This window comes from Sprattus sprattus (genome assembly GCF_963457725.1).
Source record: "Sprattus sprattus genome assembly, chromosome: 1".
Classification (NCBI taxonomy): Eukaryota; Metazoa; Chordata; class Actinopteri; order Clupeiformes; family Clupeidae; genus Sprattus; species Sprattus sprattus.
Window position 1 is genome coordinate 68,649,716 of NC_137920.1, and position 21,237 is coordinate 68,670,952.

Below are 21,237 nucleotides of genomic sequence, written 5' to 3' on the forward strand. Positions count from 1 at the left end.
GTGATGTCAAAATTGAGACGTTATGTTGCATTTTGGCTTTTTGTCCACACGTTTTTGGGGGCCTGAAAAGGGGTCTTCAGAGTGGTATGGACAGGTGAAAATGTAAGCTTTTTTTAAACGATGAGGACATTACTCCAACTTTATCCAATCAGCTTTCATAAACTGTGAAGGCTGAGCTTCGCCCTCTAAAGCCTCCACCACGTCCTCTTTAGCTATGAATAGAAAATCTAATTTTGTTTGTCACACACAACATGATTGTCAGCCAATTTGTTCTATTTCTTCTTTCTGTCTATCGGAAACATCATAGGCCAAAAGCTTTTCTGGGTTTGTATGATATAAAGCGGTGATAAATAGCAACTTTAAGCAGGCTGGGTTCACTTCACCGGGGAAATTCTGTTTATCCAAACCATTTCTTGCTGACGATTTATAGGATTCATCTCATCTCGTTGTGTCATTACTTGGACTGGACAGTGATCTTGTTTAGGCGTGGCCTTTTAACTTGCAGCATAGGTTATGCAAGGAATGTGAACAACCTACGCCGCTAGCAACGTCGTTTTCATTTGTTTTGCGTTTCCGTGTGAACACGGATGAACTCTCAGAACCTCAATGTGGATGAAAAATCATTTTGAAAACGCGAAGGAAAAACATTGTTCTCAGAACACTCCTTTGTCGTGTGGACAACATCATAGACAACGCTGAAATGCCTTGCCTTGGTCCTGGCCTTGTAATGGAGAAACCATACCAAACTGAGCAGATGTTTCCCCTTTTCCATGAAAGTCTGCCTCTGTCTCACCCCACGTGTCTCCTCTAGGATCTGAACAACATCTACTGTCACCTTTACCACATGGATGTGCTTTCACACCTGAGAGAACACCAGCTAAGGTATTGTACTGTCATCGCATGACACACAAACATACACACACACACAATTTAAAGGCTGGACTTGGACTCGAAACAACAAGCCATCATATTTGTTCAGTCCTGTCACAAACTATCCTCCTTCATCTTCTCAGGTCTATGTGCACCTCGGCAAGATACGAGCGCTACGATGCTAACCACATCCTGTTCTAGTGAGTAAATGCATCTTACCGACATAAACAGCTGCTCTGTTTGTGACATCCAAATCCTTAATAGCCCAAGTCACAGTCCTATATCAAAGATGGATCTAATCCTATTTTTAACAACACTTTCGTCCTTCACCCTGAGACAGATATATGGCATTGAATTACATCACTGAGGGGTGTCTGGTTTTATTGCTCATATAATAGAGATGCTAGATGGGCTGCCTGTCCTCCATTTTGTTGTGCTGTTTTCCTACATTAAACTCCCATCTTGGGCTTTGGTATCTGATCAATGTCAGGATGGTCCAGTAGGAGCATCAAACAAACATCATGAGATTTCCCACGCACTCTGTATTTAGTTTCTGGACCAAAGCCATTATTTAACTAACTCTCTCTCTCACACACACAGACACAGACACATACACACACAGAGATACACACACACACACACACACACACTCACACACACACGCACGATTAAACTCAAACGACCACTCCCCTCCCTGACAAATTTGCAGAATTCTGCATGAATTTCCCTTATGGTAATTTTGGACAGTGGTCAAGATTTTGGTAAAATCTGTTTTTGTTATTTAAAAATGATACACTGATCCAACTCTGACTAAACTCTTTGGACACTACCGCCGTGGACAGTATTTCAGAAAGTTGGCAAAAGTCCGATTCAGGATCTTGAAAAATTAGTTACTATACAGAAATCATCAGTAGGTTTTTTCCAACCACATGAATGGGACTTTTGCCCACAGTCTGAAATATTGTCCAACTGTAATAGTCAAAGAGTCATTCAGCATCCTGTGTGTTGACTCTCATTCTCTCGTCGTGTTTGTTTTTGTCCCACAGTCCGGATACCGTCTCCACGTGCTGGTACATTCTACTCACCGGCTCCGTCTTCGTGAAGGAGCACATGTACTTGGCGCGCTGCTGGTATGTCCCCTCTCTCGGCTAACACAAAGCTTGTGACGCAACAGACATCCTCTTTGTCATCACTTGTGAGCATCACTTCTGAGAAACAGTGTGTCCACCCATCTTGTGCAAAGAAAGGTCTCTTGCCTTCACCAGATATTTATCGCTAAAGGTAGACGTCCATTTTTTTTATTCACTTTAGCTTGGTTTGGCTACTGTCCAAAGGTAACCTTTTGGTCATTGTGGTTAAGAGGATGATGGGTTTAACCAGGAGATAACTTAGCGATAAACAGTTCTACTGAAGTTCTACTGAAACAGCAGGGTTTGCGCTAACTAACCTACATTCAAATGACTTCTTTAAACTCTGATCTGTAAGCAAAATGTCTCCGATCGTTTCACTGTGTGCATGTCAGTCGTGGGCAGACGTGAGACTTTTACCAAGTAAATCCTGGAATGGGCTTGTTGGCTCTGTAGAGGCTTGTTGGGATGTAGCAGATTACAGAGAGATTGTGAGCGAGATGAGAGGCTGCATGGCTGGAATAAAATGACATTACATTGTATCCTCTTCCATTGACGTGAGGACCGGTATCATCAGACACTAATGACTGATCTGCTCTGTGGGTTGTCGGTGCGTTTGTTCATGGCGAGCAGATGGCTTGGGGAGTCTCAGGCGCCGCAGTCAGGCTGTAAGCCGGTCATCGTGCTTTTTATCTGCACTGCTGTGTCAGCCAGCAGCTTCGCATCATGGCTGACCCCTCCCACTCATAAAAAAGGGCCGTTCCCGTCACCTTTCATACTTCGAGATTGACTTCTTTATATTAGACTTTCAACAGTTTGAGTTTAATTCCCCTCCCTCTGCCCATTAGTGCACAATTAAAAGTTTGTTGATTTTATATAAAAAAATAATAATGATAATTAATCAGTTCTGCTCAGCCTGAAAGGGATCCAGCTGTTTGAAAGAAACTGAAAATGGCAAGTGAGAAACGGAAAACAGAAAAACAGGAAACGTGAAAACTGGAGAGGAAGCGCTGTGAGTCCAGGGGTGTGATAAACATTCCTGTTTGAGCTGCAGTCGGCGTGAGGTCACCGCGCAGGGCCCTCAGTGAAGCATGGCCGAAGAAGTTGGGCAGAGCACTATAGCCTGGAGGTGTGTGTGTGTGTGTGTGTGTGTGTGTGTGTGTGTGTGTGTGTGTCACTGGGTGTGTGTGTGTGTGTGTGTGTGTGTGTGTGTGTTCCCATATGACTGCTGAGTGGCCCAGGGTTGGTGGTTTTTCATATAAATGTATGTAAGAGTAAATGGTGGTCTTTCATGTGTGTCTGAGTGAGTGACTGTCTGTCTGTCTGTGTGTGTATGTCTGTGTGGTGTCCCTGTATGACTTGATGAGCAGCAGAAGGTTAGTAGTTTATATTGCGTGTGTGTGTGTGTGTGTGTGTGTGTGTGTGTGTGTGCGTGCGCGCTAGTGAGCATGAGCGTAGGGGGATGGGGTTGTTGGAGAAGGGGTGGTGTGGTTTGGAATGCGGAACTCCTGGCAGGACTCTGACTGAGCCATGTGTTCCTGAGGCGGCTGCAGCCTCATGAACACATCCCGGCAGGAAATGATCCCGCTCTGCTCACTCACTGACTACTCCGGACACACACACACACAGTCCCTCCCTTACACACACACACACACACACACAGTCCCTCCCTTACACACACTCTCTCACTCTCACACACACACACACACACACACACACACACACACACACAGTCCCTCCCTTACACACACCCTCTCACTCACACACATGAGTCACACACACACACAGAGAACGACCACTGGCAGAACATGGACACTCTTCTCCTCATATCCTCAACTCACCAAGCCCACATGGATTTTAACTCAGGAACTCTCTGCTTCTCTGGAAGTTGGTCTCCGCTTTTACATCTCTGAGGGTTTTTGGATAACTTCTACCAGAGGTTTATAGAAGACAAAACAGAGGTCGATAAAAGATCAATCTTTTTCATTGAATTTTTGAAACTCTTCTCATATGGATTCTGAAATGGAGTGATGGCATTTTTGATGACAACATTACAACAAGGATTAACCACTGCCTTTGGATAACATTTGAGTGTCATGCTGTGCCCATCGCATCTGTGTGTTTCTGGATGGTTTGGAATTCCCCTATGTTAATCTGTTGGGTAATGTAGGGTCTGCCCAGTCCTTCAACTGGAACACAGTACAAGTATGGGATCTGTATGAGTCCTTTTTTCACTTTCATTTTAAAGGAACAGTCTTTTATTATCAGAAGGAATAGAGACCTCAGCCTCATCGAATCCACAAGTAAGTGATCTGTGCCTCTCATGTGGCCTGTGTCTGCCTTGTGGTCCACTGTTTTGATTTCTGTGAAACCACAGACGTACGATGTGCTCCGTAGGTTTGTCTTTGGACATTTGTTTTCAAAGCCGCGTGCAAACAGTGGTGGTATACCGCCTTATCAAGGGTGTCAACGGCATGTTCATTCACTGAAAGAAAGAAAGAAAGAAAGAATGTTTGTCCCTGGTTTAAACTTTAATGAAAAAATATCACCAGTGTCGCCAAAAATGTAAAATCCAACATGGGATTTTTTTTGTGAGTGCAAAAAAGTGTCATTTGACATATGTACGACCTGAATTGTCCCCAGCTCAAACAATGTTGTTGTGCAGTAAAAAAGGCCTTTGAACGCACCTGAATCATTCATGGCATTGTCTGCCCGTTTCTCGCTTACGGTGCTGCTTCTGTGCCGTTTGAGCGGCCCCTAATCTATTGTTCCATCAGCGATGACAGAGCTCCTGTGTCTATCTGCTCTGTGTGGAGGATGTGCTTGCTCAACAAAGCCCTTGCATGTTATGACAACCAGTAGCTCACTGCTGAGATGAGGATCTGTTTTTCTATTCCTGTTTTTTTTTCTCTGTCTTTCCTCTCTCTCTCTTTTCTCTTTTTTTTTTAGTTTTTTTTTTGTATATCCTTCAAGAAGTAATATCTCTGGTGTCAGCAGTGTGTGGTATCATGACAGGGTAGCCCCCGAAACGTCGCTAGCCCTCTTCCTCCCATCTATCCCGTGACCTGAATAAATCAAATTTGCTGTCTGCTGTTTCGGTATGGAGAGAGAGAAAGGAAGAGAGAAAGAGCTGGAGTCTTGTCGGAGGCAGTGCGGTGGTCACCGCGCGGCACATCCCACCGGCTCAACCCTTCACTCACCTTCCACAGCTCCCGAGCACATCTCAGGGTCTCTACACATCGCACACTAGTTCATTTTTCGGCCCACATTCCCCAGCATGTTTTGGCAGTGAACGTTCTGCGTAAAAAGGCCTGTCCAGATACTTTACCCTGTTCATTTTTGTAATTGTTTTGAAGTAAACCGGAGAAGATTTTAAGATTTTCAAAGGTTTACTGCAGGGGAAAAAAATGCATATCTATAATGTTGCAGTCTCTCTTTACCCCCCCCCCCCCCCCCCCCCCCTACCTAATATTTCTATTTATAAGATTCTGTAAAAAAGGGAAAGGGAAGAAAAGAGAAAGGGTGAGGCTGAAATCTATCTGGCAGAGCATCTATACAGCTCACAGAAGCAGCACCCTCCCTGGAGTACAGAGAGAGTTGTCAGGCAGGGTGACCTGCATCTCACCTAGACAGCTCCTTAGTTCTCCCTGTAGAAAGAGTGGGGATGAAGGGAGGGAGAGGGAGAAAGAGAGAGAGAGAGAGAGAGATAGAGAGCGAGCGAGGAGGAAGGATGAAGAGGAGAAAGGCCCATTCAAACAAGGTGAAGGAGAAGAGAGCATTCAGCCCGCAGACAGAAAAGGGAGCAGGAGAGAACAGGCCAATTGCATCTACACTCTCATTCATATTCAGGGACGGGGAAATGATATTCAGCTGCATGACAATGCAGTGCTATCTGCCTGAGATGGACGCTTCTCCCCGGCCTGAAGGAGAGTCATTGGACACGCTTCCTATGATGGGAGTGATTTTCTTTTGCCCTTTTGTTTCCTTTCTTGTTGTCTCTCTATCCCTCTCTCCTTTTGCCTTTAATTGTTTCTTGCCCTCTCTCTCTTTTCTTCTGTTTCATGCCACTGATCTTTGCTGTGTGTAGATGACTGCTGGACAGTGTGATTCTCATTATGAGCATCATCAGTAATGGGCTGCCTCTTCATATCGGGTATAAAGAAAAAAAAGAGAAATGTACCTTTTGCACCAAGCCATAATTCAAGCAGCACTGAGGTGAGAGAGAGGGACATTCCTAGGGTTCTCTCCAGAAGTCGTGATTTGGATCACGGGCTTTCCCCAGCTCGTCACACTCTCTCACCCGCTTTCAGAATTACACTCTCCCCTAGAGCTGCTGCTGAGTACAAAACAGAGTGCACCTGTGAGCACCGGTATTAATTGCCGCATGCATTTGTCAAATCCCACCTCCACAATACCTCCTCGATGCAATGGTGTAGCGAAATAAATGTATCCAGAAATGTGATAAATACAATGACTGTTATCAAGAGCCAATTGCTTTTACTATTTAAAATACCAGTGTCCTCTTTCTGTGATCAAAATAATCTCTGACTGTTGAATAAGGAGCTTTACCATGTAGCTGTGGGTGGCACAGAATCCCTCGGCTGGATTTTTGCCGCAGTAAAGTCAAGAACGCGGTTAAGACCTGTGTCAATCAATGAAAACACATGCGTGTGGTCAAAGCTAAACATGACCCTACTGGCCAAGGGCGACACGCAGCATGTCGATTCAGACCTGAAGCCAACAGTAGTCGGCTCTATAGGGGGCCACCCTCCCGTTTAACCCCATGATTCATACCTCATGACGTTGTCTTTAGACACAAAACGACTGCAATTAGCTCTGTATAGAGTTGTGCTGTATAAATTAACTTGCCTTGCCATGCCTTACAAGATACAAACCTTGTGTCAAATTGAGAATTCATTTTTCCTTGCTGGTTTTCCGTGAGTGTGAGTGGAGTAAGGATGTCTGTGCGTTCCTTTGACAGGCAGCAGTGAGTTTGCCTGTATGTGGGAGTGGGTGTAGAGGGGGGGATGGGATGTGTGTTCTGTTCTGTTCTGACCCTCTTGTTTTTTCCTGTACAGCTTCGGGAAACAGCTGGGTGGACGACGAGGCTGTGAATGCATCACCTTAGAGCCGTCCGAAATGATCGTGGTGAGTACTCCAGCGGCCGCCCCTCCGTCATTATCTCAGCCAACCAAACACTGACCTACTCATATACCCATCGGTGCTTTACTGAAGAGGCATAATCACGCACAACATTTGGAATGTTTTGAATGGTTTAGTCCGTCATCTTGGCAGAATTAAAAGGGAGAAGCCTTGGAGAAAGGACCACTTCCTATAGTTGGGTTCATTCATCATTATAGAAACCGATGAAGGAAAAAGTCTGGTTGCTAATACAATTTTTTTTTAATACAACTTTTTTTAGTGGTTGCACAAACTAATTTCGTTGTGTATCTAATGCACAATGACAAATAAAGTCTATTCTATTCTATTCTATTCTAACATGCAACAACTTAGTTTTGCTCATCTGATATGAGTGTTGCACAGGCAAGGACCTCCAGCTGGGTCAGCGTGCCATGCTAACCCAGAGGTGATCATGGACGGGCGCTGAGCAGCTGCAGAGGGGGGTCTGCTGGAAATGGCCGTCTCTATTAGATTTGGCGCGAATGACGTCTGGTGGCGAGGGAAGGGAAGGGGAGGGGAAGTCAAGGCTGTGTGTTTGTGATGGCCCGGCTGATTAGCCCCTCAGAAGAGGGCTGAATAAATAGCCTTATGTAAGCCTGCTGTTGATGTCAGCGCTCGGCTTTCCACGCTCTCTCACGCTTACCCGTTAGGCTATGAGGCAACCTCATAAGATGATGCCATCCACTTATCACAGCGTACACACACAGGGTCCCAGGGTATCAGTTGCAGTACTGTTTCTCTTGCTAGAACCTGTGAACTGTAAAGACGCTATTATTAAGTATTTTAAGTTACAACATAGACGCTGGAAAATAAAGCGGTCGTGTGGTCGAGGAATCTCCAGTGAACTCAAGTGTAGAGGACATCGGTGACCTACAGTGATGATTTTGAGATTTATTCTGCTGACCTTGAAAACACTCTCTTTAATGGTGGTCATTAATGGTCATATTTCCTTCAAATGCATACAAACACACACACACACAGCACACACACACTCACACTCACAGACAGACATCCAGGGTAGTATCTAATTCTATCTAATTTACCTGGCTATTATTATTGTAATTGGCTAAATTGGCTTGTGAGAGCCAGAATGGGAGTATATGAAGTCGACTGGTGCAGTCCCTCTCACTCTTGCTTGCTTTGGAGTAATGATGCATCCAGTCCTCTCACTAATTGAAATGATAGGGAATTATGGGAGGTAATTGAACATATCATTAGTGTAGAGAGTACTTGACAATGCTTGGCATTTCCTCTCTGTGGGGGGAGGGTATTGTCATGTTACTCAACACCGCCCTCCCCCCACCTCCAAATGGGTTGTGGCCTGAGATCTTAAGACCACACATGTTCTATCCCACCCTCCAAGAAACACAAACACACACACACACACACACACACACACACAAACATTCAGACAGCACCTGTTTACTCTGCTGGTACACTCTAGCTGACCACCATGCCCTGTCAAAACACCAGGCCTGTCACTAAATGAATGCGTCAACAATTAAGTTACTGGAGAATTCCTGTTGCATGCAGCAAGCTTTGCCGGCTTCCCAATATTCAGACAGGACCCCTGTCCCCCCCCCCCCGTGATGTTTGGAAAGCAGCCTCCTTTCAGCCTCACTATAGATTGTGTTAGGAGTAGAGACGTGACTGTGCTCCCTCATCCGACGGGGACTAAGGTTGCTCAGACTGCCACAGCCACATGGCTGGCATCTCAGCAGGAGCGTGTCTCAACGGAGGGTTTGTGGAGGCCTGCCTGCTCCCCCTGTCAGCCAGCAGATAGATGGAGTGCATGGCCGTAGCCTGCCGTCTGTCTCTCATCTTCCCCGTGCCACTGCGGCTGCCTCCCCATATAACCGCACTGATGAATGGCTGCTTGGCCTAAACCTGACAGTGCCTTGAAATGGCCCTCTGACTTTTTTGCCTCCTTTTTTCCCCCCAAGCTCTTCAATCTCTTTTCTCGTTTCACCATTGGGGTTCTGCACATTTGTGCCAGATCTTAAAACACTCTGTAGCTGATGTGGTACTGCGCAGTTCATATTCACTAGCTAGCTATGACTTGAGGGAAACGGTCCATGACCTGTGAGGGGGAAAAACCCCATCTACATTTGACTAGTAGAAAAAAAGCAGATGTGTCTCTATTTTTTTCTCTTGGCGTCTCTGGTGTGCGTCATTTCTCTGGTGTGCGGTGGAAACAGAAGTGGTGCACAGGCAGAGGTTTCACTGGAGTTGGGGGTTGGTTTGGAAGCAGCCAGAAGGCGGGAGCTGGTACTGAAGCCCTCTGTAGATGTTTTCTTCTGAGTGGTGCTCTCTCTCTCTCTCTCTCTCTCTCTCTCTCTCTCTCTCTCTCTCTCTCACTCTCTCATATTCAGCTGCTGCTTGTTTTCAGCGGTTCTTCTGTTGTTGGCCTCTCGCTCTGACCCAGGCGGCCCTGTTTGATCAGCTTAGCAGTGCTCAGCAGGGCTGGGAGCACAATGACGGAGAAAAACACAGAGCATTCTGGAACTCGCTCAGTTATTAGTGGTGTAACGAAGGTCAAGTGCCCACTCAAGGCACGTCGAAGCACGTCTGTTCTCCTGTTCAAATCTTTAAAACCTTTTGAACACCATGGGTCTGCCATGGGTTTGGATTCGTGTTGTGTAATGTTAGCTTGGAAAATACTCACAACAACAACAAAGTAGCAGAACGAGCCCCCACTTTGCAGAGGATTAATTCTATGGCCGGAATCTGTTCTTTTTTTTTTTTTTTTTGGTTCTCGTTCGCCGAGAGGAAATTTGTATATTTACAGTTTCCTACAGGAAGTTGTGGCCTCTCTGCAAGGCCTGTGTGTTCATGCTGTCAGACTCGCAAAGCGTTTAGAAAGTGCTTCCTTGCTCATAGGTCTGGCACGTTTTGCGAGAAATAGCCTGTCAGACACACTCACACACAGGCACGCTCTACACATACACACATGCATACACACACATTCCTCCTCACACGTCGGGTGTTTTCTGCGAGTCTAGTGTTGTTTCTGTGAATGCCGTTCCCATGAGTCGTCTGCACCGCCTCTCGTTCATATGGAAGACCTGGATGTTCAACCAGGAGCATGACAGGCAGTTTTCGCCGCAGGTGGAAAACGGCAGCGCGGGCGCGGACGAGGCGCTGCAGAGGGACGGCGTGCAGCGACACTCGCGCCGGCGCTTTCGGCGGGTCAATCCCCACGGGGAGCGTGAGCTCATCACTGACGGACAGGACCCCGCCAGAGCATCCACGGTAAGGAGCGCACGCTTTCACCACCATTCTGTCTCGTAACCCAGTACACTTCAAGAACTTTCAAACTCTCTAATGTTCAGCAGAACACGAAAAGTCACTGGAACACACAGACAGATAATACCTTTTTTTGTAAGTTCCAAGAAAATAGGTTAACGTTACGATGTCAATCTTATTTGCACCTACAGTAAAGGCACTATCCACCATTATTCTGTCTTATTTGGCATTATCCGTCCGTGTGCTCCAGTGACTTCTCCTGTTCTGCTGTTACCGAGATGAACAGTAACTGACTTAGGTTCAGCTGGAGCACTGTAGCGCCGAACGAAGCTGAAGAGCGCTGCGATTCCCTTGCTTCTATTTAATGTTCCTCTCTAACTAACCATCTCTGGACATGTTGTGTACATGGCGGGAAACACATCCGAGAGCATATGTTGTCTGTTTAATGCTGACGTGGATGTAAATATTTATGTACATTGTAGATAACATTTATGTACATTGAACATAAATAAACATTTAAATATATCAATGTATATTTATATAAGATTATGTGTTGCCTATGTTCATTGTTTAATAGCCTATTTTTAAGTTGTTTTGACAGACTGTCATTCAGCATGATTATACTTGTATGTTCAGTCATGCCTCCCCGTAATCTGGCATGTGAGGGGAGTACTTAGTCATAGACTCCATCTTGAGTGGCTTTCAGTTTGAGTCGGTGGTAATCTCTCCGACCCATGCCTGAGTTTGGCCATGTGTTCCTCTGCCCACGGTTAGCATGGTAAGGGTTTCCCCCACACAGAACACGTAGCAGGTCATGCCACCTTGTCTGGATCCTCTCTTTTGACAGTAAGCGTGAAATAATGATGAGTTTATTTTTGCTGTGTTTGTGAATTTGTGTTGTCTGTGACTGTGTATGATTAAGGCTGTCTTTATATTTGGTCTGTTTTACTGGTCCAAACTTGAGTGCGATTATTCTGACCTCCTTCTGCCCCAGCTGGTCTCCTTTCACATTACATTTTTTTGCTTGCGGATTGTGGTCCGTTGATGACATCAGCACGTAAGCAACATTGCAGCTTTTATTTACCAATGTCGCTAAGCAACAACACAAAGTAAGTTAGAAACAAATGGAAAGGCGGAAAGCCTTCATCAGCAAGAGGTGTTTTAGCAGTGTTCTCAATGGACGTTGAACTGTACTTTGTTTGAGAGCTGTGTGTGTTAGCCGGTGAAATGAGCGATTTGGAGTTTATGAGCTGCCCAAAGGTGCACCCGTCGAAGGGAAAGCTTGCTAATGCCACCGTCCAACTCGCTAGCTCGAAACAACTTGCAAAACACCTTTAGGCGCTGAAGCAGTCACACTTGGCAGTTGGAGCATCAAGATGCCTCTTTTTCTGGTTTGCCTTTTCCTCACCTTTGGTTCCGTATGTTTACGGAGGGCTAAGATCATATCATCCAGTGGCAGACATTTACTAAACTTGAAAACGGTTGCTCTGTCTGAGCCATGAGTGTTCACCCAGGCGACTGCCTCCTGCTAGATGTTGGAATTTTCTCTGAGGGGATGTTGAGAGGTGGAAGGGCCTTTAAGTTAGCAGGGTGTGGGGTCGTTAGGCTCAGGGTCATTAGTGATGGTCACAGGCGCGTACACAATGCTTACCAGCTCTTCAGGATCTTTCCAAAGCTTCTGTAGATGAAGCCAAAGACCGCCTGACTGGGGATACAGCTTCAGTCTATCTGTTGTTATGTCACAGATTGTGTGTGTGTGTCTGTGTGTGTGTGTGTGTGTGTGTGTGTGTGTGTGTATATATTTTTAGACGAATTGGCCAGTGTTAAGATTTACCAAGTTAGTCTCACTCAGTGATTTACTGGAGAGAGTGATTAACTTGGGTAATGTTTAAGGTTATTGAGTCCTGTGACTGTGCTAGAGATGGAGAGTTACAGACAGAGAAATAGGCCGGAAGAAACGGTTTGTGGTGCACTGTTTCCTGTCAAGTCTGCAAGACGTCTGTGCTTATGATATTTCCTCTTTTGCTTGCACAGGACTAGTGTGTGGTATTTAGGTGTGTGTTTGCATATGTGTGTGTCTGTCTGTCTCTGTTTTGTTTGGTGTTGTGGCCCACTGTTTTGTTGTTGAGGAAGTCTGCACTTTTCTAAGTATATCACTGATAAAGGTGATCACAGCAGAGAGAGAGAGAGAGAGAGAGAGAGAGAGAGAGAGAGAGAGAGAGAGAGAGAGAGAGAGAGAGAGAGAGAGAGAGAGAGAGAGAGAGAGAGAGAGAGAGAGAGAGAGAGAGAGAGAGAGAGAGAGAGAGAGAGAGAGAGAGAGAAGAGAGAGAGAGAGAGAGAGAGAGAGAAGAGAGAGAGAGAGAGAGAGGAGAGAGAGAGAGAGAGAGAGAGAGAGAGAGAGAGAGAATGGGGGAAGGAGAGAGATACAGAGAGGGTAATGGGGGAAGGAGAGAGAGAGAGAGGGTGAGGGAAAGAGAAGGAGAGATATAGAGAGAGAGAGGAGGGTGGGGGGAAGGAGAGGGAGGGAGAGAGAATGGCTGATGGAGGGGGCCTCTGGGGGTTTACCCTCTCTGCTCCCTGTTTTCCAAATGATTTATGAGAGCTGGATGAGCAGTACTCCCCGCCCCTTCGAATCTCACACAATCTCAAACTATCTAATATTGGCCGTCCCTAACATGAGGTGCTTTCTTAAAAACAGAAGAAGTAGAAGAAGAAGAAGAAAAGAAACATGCATAATATATCTGGAACCCCTTGTAGGTTAGTTGTGGCAGAATAAGACCTGGCAGCAGGCACGTGCACAGATAGACCCCAAGTGGTGCTCAAGCACCAGCCCTTGTGCCCTGGTTGAGAAAAAGTGCCCTTTTTTTCTCGAGCCTAATTTTATTTTCATTCATCAATATTTTTAGAATACAAATTAGTTTCTCTGTCATCAATTTCCCCAATGTGTTTTGATATCTGAGAGGTTATTTATTTGAGATCTTGTGAGAATTTCGCCCCGACATGCTCCGCGGCATAGACGTAGAATACGTATTCTATGCCTATGCTCACGGGTGCTCACAAGCCCCCGCCGTGCCTCTCCCTCCTCATCCCCCACATCAGTTCTGAGCGCAAGGCCACACCGGTGCAGACTACGTCTTCACTGACCTGCAGCATCAGACTAACAGGTAATGACAGTGATTGTGCAACCCCCCGACTTTGTGTGTTATAAATTAACAACAACATTAGTGCCGCTAAAAACATTACGTCTGAAAACATAACTGGTCCGACGTTTCCTAAAAAAAATAAACAAACAACTAACTTGATTTCAAAGCATTGCCCAGCTGTTTACTGACGTTTGTCATGTTAAATGACATTATTTGTCTGAAAGTGCATAGTTTGTGTTGTATAAAGGCCGTTTAGACAATTTCGAAAGTATGTTGAATTTATGTTTATAAATGTCACGAAAATTCACAGCTAGAAAATAGCAGGTAAACTATGCTAGCTCTCGGTGTCATGCTATCCTTGTCCAACATTGTTTAACGTGATATTTATGTATCTCTTCGTTTTGCCTGTTTTACAACGATCAAACTTGTATGAGTAATTGCAGAGGGTGAAAAAGAGTAAAATAAGGGAAATGTAAGCTAGCTGTCTAATACTGCCAAGAGGAAACACAGGTTGAGAAGAGCATAATTAGTGTAATGCTGCTTATGCTTTTACCTTCAGAAAACAGTACAATTATTATCCACAACATTCATTTATCTCTTTTACAAAAGTTGCAGCATAATGCCAAAAAAAGACAGAGTCAAAAAGCAGAAGGACAGGGAACTGCAGCAAGCAGCTCAGAGTAGCCGCTCCCTTTTGACTTGGATCAAGCCATCAACAAGCCAATTTAATGAAGGAGAATCAGTTACCCTACCTAGTCCAGGGGAGCCCATCACAGATGAGGAAGGACAGACTCTGTTATGTTCAGGGGCAGCAACAGAAATAGTGATGCCTGAGGAAATGAGTGAAGGAGAGGGTGAAGTAACAGCAGCCCCCTCTACATCACAGCTAGGGCATGTGGAGGAAAGATCTGAAAATGAGGATGCAATTTCCAAAATAGCCACCATGCCATACCCTACTGATCCGTCCCACGTTGAAGCATTTAAGATCAGGTGCAATGAGAGCTACAAAGCTATGTGCTGCAGTGTAGGGCCCTGTCAAGCAGAATTAGTTTTCCCTAAAAATGATGAAGGGCGGTCATTCCAAAAGCAATGGTTTTCTGGAAATGGGTGGCTGGAGTATTCCCCAAGTTCAGATTCAATGCACTGTTTCAGTTGTCGGCTTTTTCTACCTGAAGATAAGTATAAAAGCAGAAAGGAGTGGAGAAATGGTATCAGAAAGTGGAATACTGCTCTTGAAAAAATCCAGCAGCACTCTGTCACAGAGGTCCATATGACAAGCATGGTGAGGTGGACCAATTATAGAAAAAAGGCACTCCAGACATCATTTGATGTATCAGATGTTAAGGGAGTGGAAGCCAGAGAGCGAGAGAGGCAGACAAACAGAGAGATACTGACCAGGTTAGTAGATCTCACAGTGTATCTCGCAAGGCAGGGACTAGCATTTCGAGGGGATAATGAGAGTCACTCTAGTAGCAACCGTGGGAACTTTCTGGAACTTGTTGATCTGTTTTCCCGCTATGACAGTGTGCTGAAGATGCATACAGAAAACATTGCAAAAGTGAAAGTCACCAAGAAAAGGCCCCAGGTGTCACTGCTGTCAAACAGAAGCCAAAATGACCTGATCACAGCACTGGGTACTTACATCAGGAGGGAGATCCAAAGAGAAATCAAAGAAGCTCAAATGTACTCCATTCTCTTGGATGAAACCACAGATGTTTCACACAAAGAACAGGTGTCATTTGTAGTGCGATACCTACATCAAAAGCAAATTAAAGAGAGATTCATTGAAGTTTGCAACATTGACACGACAACAGGGCAGGAGCTGGAGAAAACTGTAGTCTCCCTTCTACAGAAGAATGGTCTGGAGGTGAAAAATATGTATGGCCAGGGCTATGACGGAGCAGCCAACATGAGTGGCATGTACAATGGCCTTCAAGCCAGAATACGCACACTTAATGAGAAGGCACTCTATGTGCACTGCAAAGCACACTGCCTGAACTTGGTCCTGGTGGAAGCCTCAAAGTCAAACAAGCACTTTGTGACCTTCTTCAACCTGGTTGAGAAGCTGTATGCCTTTTGCAGTGGCTCCTCAAAGCGCCATGCTGCTTTAGTCAGATTGCAGCAGTCCCTGCATCCAAAGGGACCTATTGTGGAGCTCAAGAGGCTTTCAGATACCCGTTGGGCTTGCAGGGAACAAGCACTGAAGGCCCTTCAGAAAAATCTTGAGGCTATTATGATGCTCCTCAATGAGATCTGTGAAAGAATTCCACCTGACCTGGCCCTAGGGGATGCAAAAATGTACAGTAATGCGATTAACTTCGCATTCATCCTCTGCATGGAAATCACCACCCCAGCATTTGCAGTCACTGCTCTTGCATCAAACGCTCTGCAAGAAGAAAGCCTGGACCACTCCACAGCCTACAAGCTAATCGATGGTGTAATTCACACAATACAAGCATTGAGGTCTGAGGAGAAGTTTGCCGAGATATTTCAAGGTGCGTCAGAGAAGGCAGAGGCTCTCAACATTCCTTTACCTACCGTTGTGCCTGGCCAGGAGAGGAAACGGAAAGTGCCAGTGCGTTTCAACCAAAGCACAACTGCATCGCAAGTTAGTGATGAGATTGACTCTTTGGAGTCATACTACAGGAAGAATGTGTACTACACATTTATTGATACCTTGACTGCAGAGCTCAACAGGAGATTCCATAGGAGCATCACTGGAAGTCCAACTGGCTCAATCATACGGTCCTTCCACTCTCTAACAGTGTGTGCCAACTGGACAAGCACCCCAAACCCAGAGGCAGAGGAAGCTGTCCATGTTCTTTGTGACTTCTATGAGGAAAATGAGGACCAGCTGAAGACAGAGGTAAAGGTGTTCCACTCCAGCTTTCCCTCGAAGAACCTGCAAGAAATCCTTGCCATTGTGGAGGAGAACTCTGGCCAGCTCATCTTTCCAACATTTGTGAAGATGGTAAGGATCTATGCAACACTGCCAGTGACAACAGCTTCAGTGGAAAGATCCTTTTCAAAACTGAAGATTATAAAGAACAGGCTCAGGAGTCTCTGTGGGGAAGAAAGACTCTCTGACCTTCTCCTGCTTGCCATTGAGCAAGACATTGAAATAAATCACAGTGAAGTGATACAAATCTTCCAAGAAATGGCACCAAGGAGGATGCTCCTGTGAAGATCCTTTAATTTATCCAGAGCAGAGTTTTGATAAGTTCTAAGTTAGAATATTGTTTGATTATTTAACATACTATTTGCTTATACAATATGGCCTTGTTTTGTCTGTTTATGCCTGTTATTCATTTATTTATTCAATTTGATCATTTGATCTAGTTTGTTAACACAAATAAATATATAAGTTGAAAACCTCCTTCTGTGTTTTTTTATTTATTATTATTATTTTTAATTTCATAAATAATTTTGGCGATGGGTGCCCTTTTTTTTTTTTTGAGCACCTGCCCCCCAAAATGTCTGTGCACGTGCCTGCCTGGCAGTGGGCTTTTATCTTGGGTATTAACATTGTTTTCAGAGCTGCTGCTGCTGCCGCTACTGGACCTGCTGAAGCTGGAGCTAATTTTAGAGGATTACATCATAGAAACAGAGATGACAACCTTGCTGCCCCCCACCCCCACCCCACGGAGGCTAGCTCATATTTTCATCAGCATTGGAGCTCCACTTTAGCTGCAGTCTGGATTGCATCCCAACAGCCCACCCCCAACCAACCAACACAGCTAGTCTAGCCTGCCCTCGAACCCTGGGGTTAGATCCCCCCTGCTTTCGTCAACAATAGGGCTTACGCACGTGTTTTCTCCATAAACATCCTAGGCATTTGTTCCAGTTTGTACAAAGGAAACATGTGTGCTTGTTGTTATTATTGTTGTTCTTCAGTTTGTTTTTGAATCTGTGTCCAGGCAGTATGGAAGTTGTTTATGTTGTAACTGTTGTTTTGCATGTGTGTGTGTGTGTGTGTATGTATGCTTGCGTGTAGCTATTGTCAGACTTCTGTCTCTGCCCTAAAGCCAGCCAGATGTGGGCATCTGTGGGGTAAAACAGGTATGCATGTGTGCCAGGAGTGCTTGTTAGCACACACGCAATACAGCATGAGCTCATTGGACAACAAGCCCACAATTGCTGCATGGTTATCTGCCCCGGCACCAAAGACTAGCCTTGGGGCTGACTCAAGTTGTAGGCCGTATTCTGAGCCTTGTTCTGTTCTAGGAGACAATTTTGGTACTGTTATATTCCACTGGGATTTGTGTTGGTCACACTTTCATGTTTTACACTTTCATGTTTTCTTTGAGACTGCAGTAGCTCTCTTGGTTTAGAAACGTCTTATGTCTATTTGAGACGAGATTGCAGTATCCGACCGTGTCTTGCCATAGGCTCCCACTCATTAATGGGGCTGAAGGGAAGGTCTGCTGCTCCTTGTAGACAGTTCACCAACACCAGCCCCCCCCCCCCCTACTCCCACCTCCCCTCCCAGCCTTTGTCTGGCAAAAGGCAACCCCCTGAGTGCCCCCAACCACCCCCTCAACACGCAAACGCACACGCACACACACACACACACACACACACCTCATCCTCCAACTCTGTGGTAGAACATCAGATGATGGCAGTATTTCGTGCTGATATCCACTGCTTAATACTAACACACAGTGAGCCCTGATGCCTTACCACACCAAGACAAACAGCACGAGGCCGTTTCCAGTCACATCAAAATGTGGACGAGGACAACAACTGTGAACGTGCATTCAGGAGCGCCAACAGGATACACATCTTGCATGTGTGTGGTTGAGCGTGTGTGTCTGTGTGTGTCTGTGTGTGTGTCTGTGTGTTTGTCTGTGTGTGTGTGTGTGTGTGTGTGTGTGTGTGTGTGTGGTTGGGCGCCTGTGTGTGTGTGTGTGTGTGTGTGTGTGTGTGGTTAAGTTGTGTAGGTGTGTGTATGTGTAGGTGTGTGTATGCATGGGTTGCCTCCACAGTCTAGGCCATGTTCAGGTTCTCTACCTCCCTCCCCCACTCTCCGTCTGTGAGTCTGTCTGTCTGCCGCCACTTCCTGTGTTTCCACTTCTCTCGCTTGGCTTTCCCTGTCTCTCTCTCTCTTTCTGCACTTGATGGATGTCAATTAAGGAGAAGTTCAGCGATGACTGGGCCTGGCCGAGGGGGGAGGAGGAGCAGGAAGGAGCTCTCTGCAACATGAGCTGAGCTCTGGGGTTGATACCGACGCTAATGGGTGACTGTAAAGCACACGCGTGTGTAATTGTGAGAGTATGTGAGTGATAGTATGTGAGTGTGTGTGTGTGTGAGGGGGTGAGAGAGTGAGAGAATTCTTTAACTGGCATGCATGTGAAAGAGACGGAAAGAGAGAACACGAGAGATGTTTTGAGAGGGTGTGTGTTTTAAATAAAAGATGAGAGTCGTGCCTCCACGCACACACACACACACATGCACACACACACACACGCACACGCACACGCACACACTCGCAGAGGGGGGACTGTAGCTGGGGGGGTTCACCAGCGGGTGCCCCTCCTCTCATCTCTAAGGATGATGGCGGGGGGGCTGGAAGTGGGGGCTAGGTTCACCAGAATCTCTCTTTCCTCTTCCTTTCTATCCATCTTTCCCTCCGCTTGTTTTTGACTTTCACTCTCTCCATCCATTTATTCTCTCCATAGCTTTCAGCCTCACACACACTCACACATACACACACACACACACACACACACACACACACACCCACCCTTTTCTTTATTTTCCTCTCCTCTCGGAGAACACTGCTCTCTGGAAAACTCCATGTGCTGGTCTCCCATTGGCTGCCTGTGAAAGGGATGATGTCATTTTCTAGCATGCGGGCGAGCGAGCGAGGAGAGGGGGCGTGATGGGATGGAGGTGCTGCTGCTGGTCGCCCGCAGCGACGGGGGAAGCACACAGCCTCCTCACGCTCTCAGCATCAGCACCTCAACCAGCAGCAGCATCAGCATCAGCAGCAGCATCTGCCTTCAGGGCTTTAGCCTCCATCCTACCCATCTGTAACCAAAAAGCTGAAGGACAGAGACAGAGAAAGGAGCTCACTCTTAACTCCACCTAGACTGCACTCATTGCCCCCCATCCCCCCCCATCCCCAAGGGATTTCTTCCTTTTTTCATGTTGGCCAGCTGTGTGACTTTAATGCGCCAACAGCGGAGACAGTTAGTGATTCTGAAATAGTGTTTTACATTCACAATACAAACAAAAGATAATACATAAAAGGCAATGCGTATTTCTTTTTTAGAGGCTTTGTGCTGTGGAAGACGTCACTGTGCACATTTGGGTTTATTCCATTGTCTGATCAATAGAGATGCTCCCTCTCTCCCCCATCTCTCTCTCTCTCTCTCGCTCCCCTCTTCTCCCACTATGACCAGACAGCCAATCGGTCTAATGCAGTTCCCCCATGGCACTCCCTCTTCTCCCCTTCCTCCCTTTCTCCCTCCCTCCCTCCCACTCTTGCTCTTTCTCTCGCTCGCTCTCTCTCTCCCTCCCACTCTCTCTCTCGGTATACAGGTGATGTCATTCTTTTCTGCTCTGCTCTCTCCTCCCTCCCGCCCTCAGCTTATTATACGTTCCGTCTTTGCGGTGGAGCGTCCAATCGATGGGAGCTTCTCCTGGGGGAGCAGGGGAGGGCTAGTCGGGGGATGAGCACTCAGTTCAGGCGGTCTGGCCCCAGTGCATGACAGAGAGAGAGAGAGAGAGAGAGAGAGAGAAGAGGGGGACAGAGAGAAGAGGGGGATAGCAGCAGTAGTGTGCAGGGCATAGTGAGGCAGCCTGCCACTTGTCTGAGGCTGTAGTGATTTTGCCGGTACCAACTCGACCCCCCCCCCCCCGTCCCCGCACTACGGGCAGAGATTCTTCACACCCAGCCTAGGATGTGTGCCATCCAGGTGCGCTCTCTGGTGCCGACGGAGACTTCTCCCCTCAACACTTTCTCTGAGCCAGAGGATGCTTGCCGATCGGCCACTGCGCCGCGACACTGAACTTGAGCAAGTTTGCAGATGCTCCACAGCTGCTCAGAAGCCCGTGTCCTCGGCCAGGAGACCCCTCCGTGCCGGCGCTGGAGAATGCAGTGAGCGGAAGGATTGGAGCCAGTGGTGCCCTCACTGAAGTCTGCTTTGATTCTCTCCTCTGAACCTTTTAATCTTTCTCGGGAGTTTGGCTGAAAACACCTTGTGCACAATTTTTAACGAGAGCCGATTCCACCCTGGAACCCCAAAAGGAAAAAGAAAAATACATCTGCTCTTTCTTCTTCTTTTTTTTTAATTCGTGCTGAGAAAGGGAAACTTTCCTCCTCCCTGTTGGAGAGATGGCTTTCCTCGTCCGTTGCTATGCCAACTGCCTGCAGCCGTGGTCATCCAAAGTAAGCGATGCTGTAATCCCTCAGTGCTCCTCGATGGGTGGGATGCTGTTCACTGTGTGCATGTGTTTTGGGTGGGAACATTGCAGCTCTTCACTGTCAGCCGCTGCAGACTTGAAAAAAATAACTTGCATGTGAAGCAGAGTATTTATTTTTCAAATATGCTCTAATAACTGTGGTTTGGATGTCTACCAAATATTAATATGTTGGCCTATTTACAGTTCCAGCAGTTTGCTGCCCCTGTAGCCACAGGTTACCGTTAGAGACTGATGCCCTATAT

The 21,237-nt window shown here is 46.3% G+C and overlaps 1 protein-coding gene across 1 annotated transcript in view; it reads left to right on the top strand.

Moving 5' to 3' along the window:
* Positions 1 to 21,237, top strand: part of rapgef6 (Rap guanine nucleotide exchange factor (GEF) 6) — a gene marked incomplete at its 5' end in the record, with an annotated part of 74,874 nt that overhangs the window by 12,007 nt on the left and 41,630 nt on the right. The window contains 5 exons of the mRNA XM_080835678.1: positions 812 to 882; positions 1,014 to 1,070; positions 1,917 to 2,000; positions 7,076 to 7,145; positions 10,287 to 10,430. Coding sequence (XP_080691804.1) covers positions 812 to 882; positions 1,014 to 1,070; positions 1,917 to 2,000; positions 7,076 to 7,145; positions 10,287 to 10,430 — 426 coding nt within the window. The remainder of the gene's footprint in view (positions 1 to 811; positions 883 to 1,013; positions 1,071 to 1,916; positions 2,001 to 7,075; positions 7,146 to 10,286; positions 10,431 to 21,237) is intronic.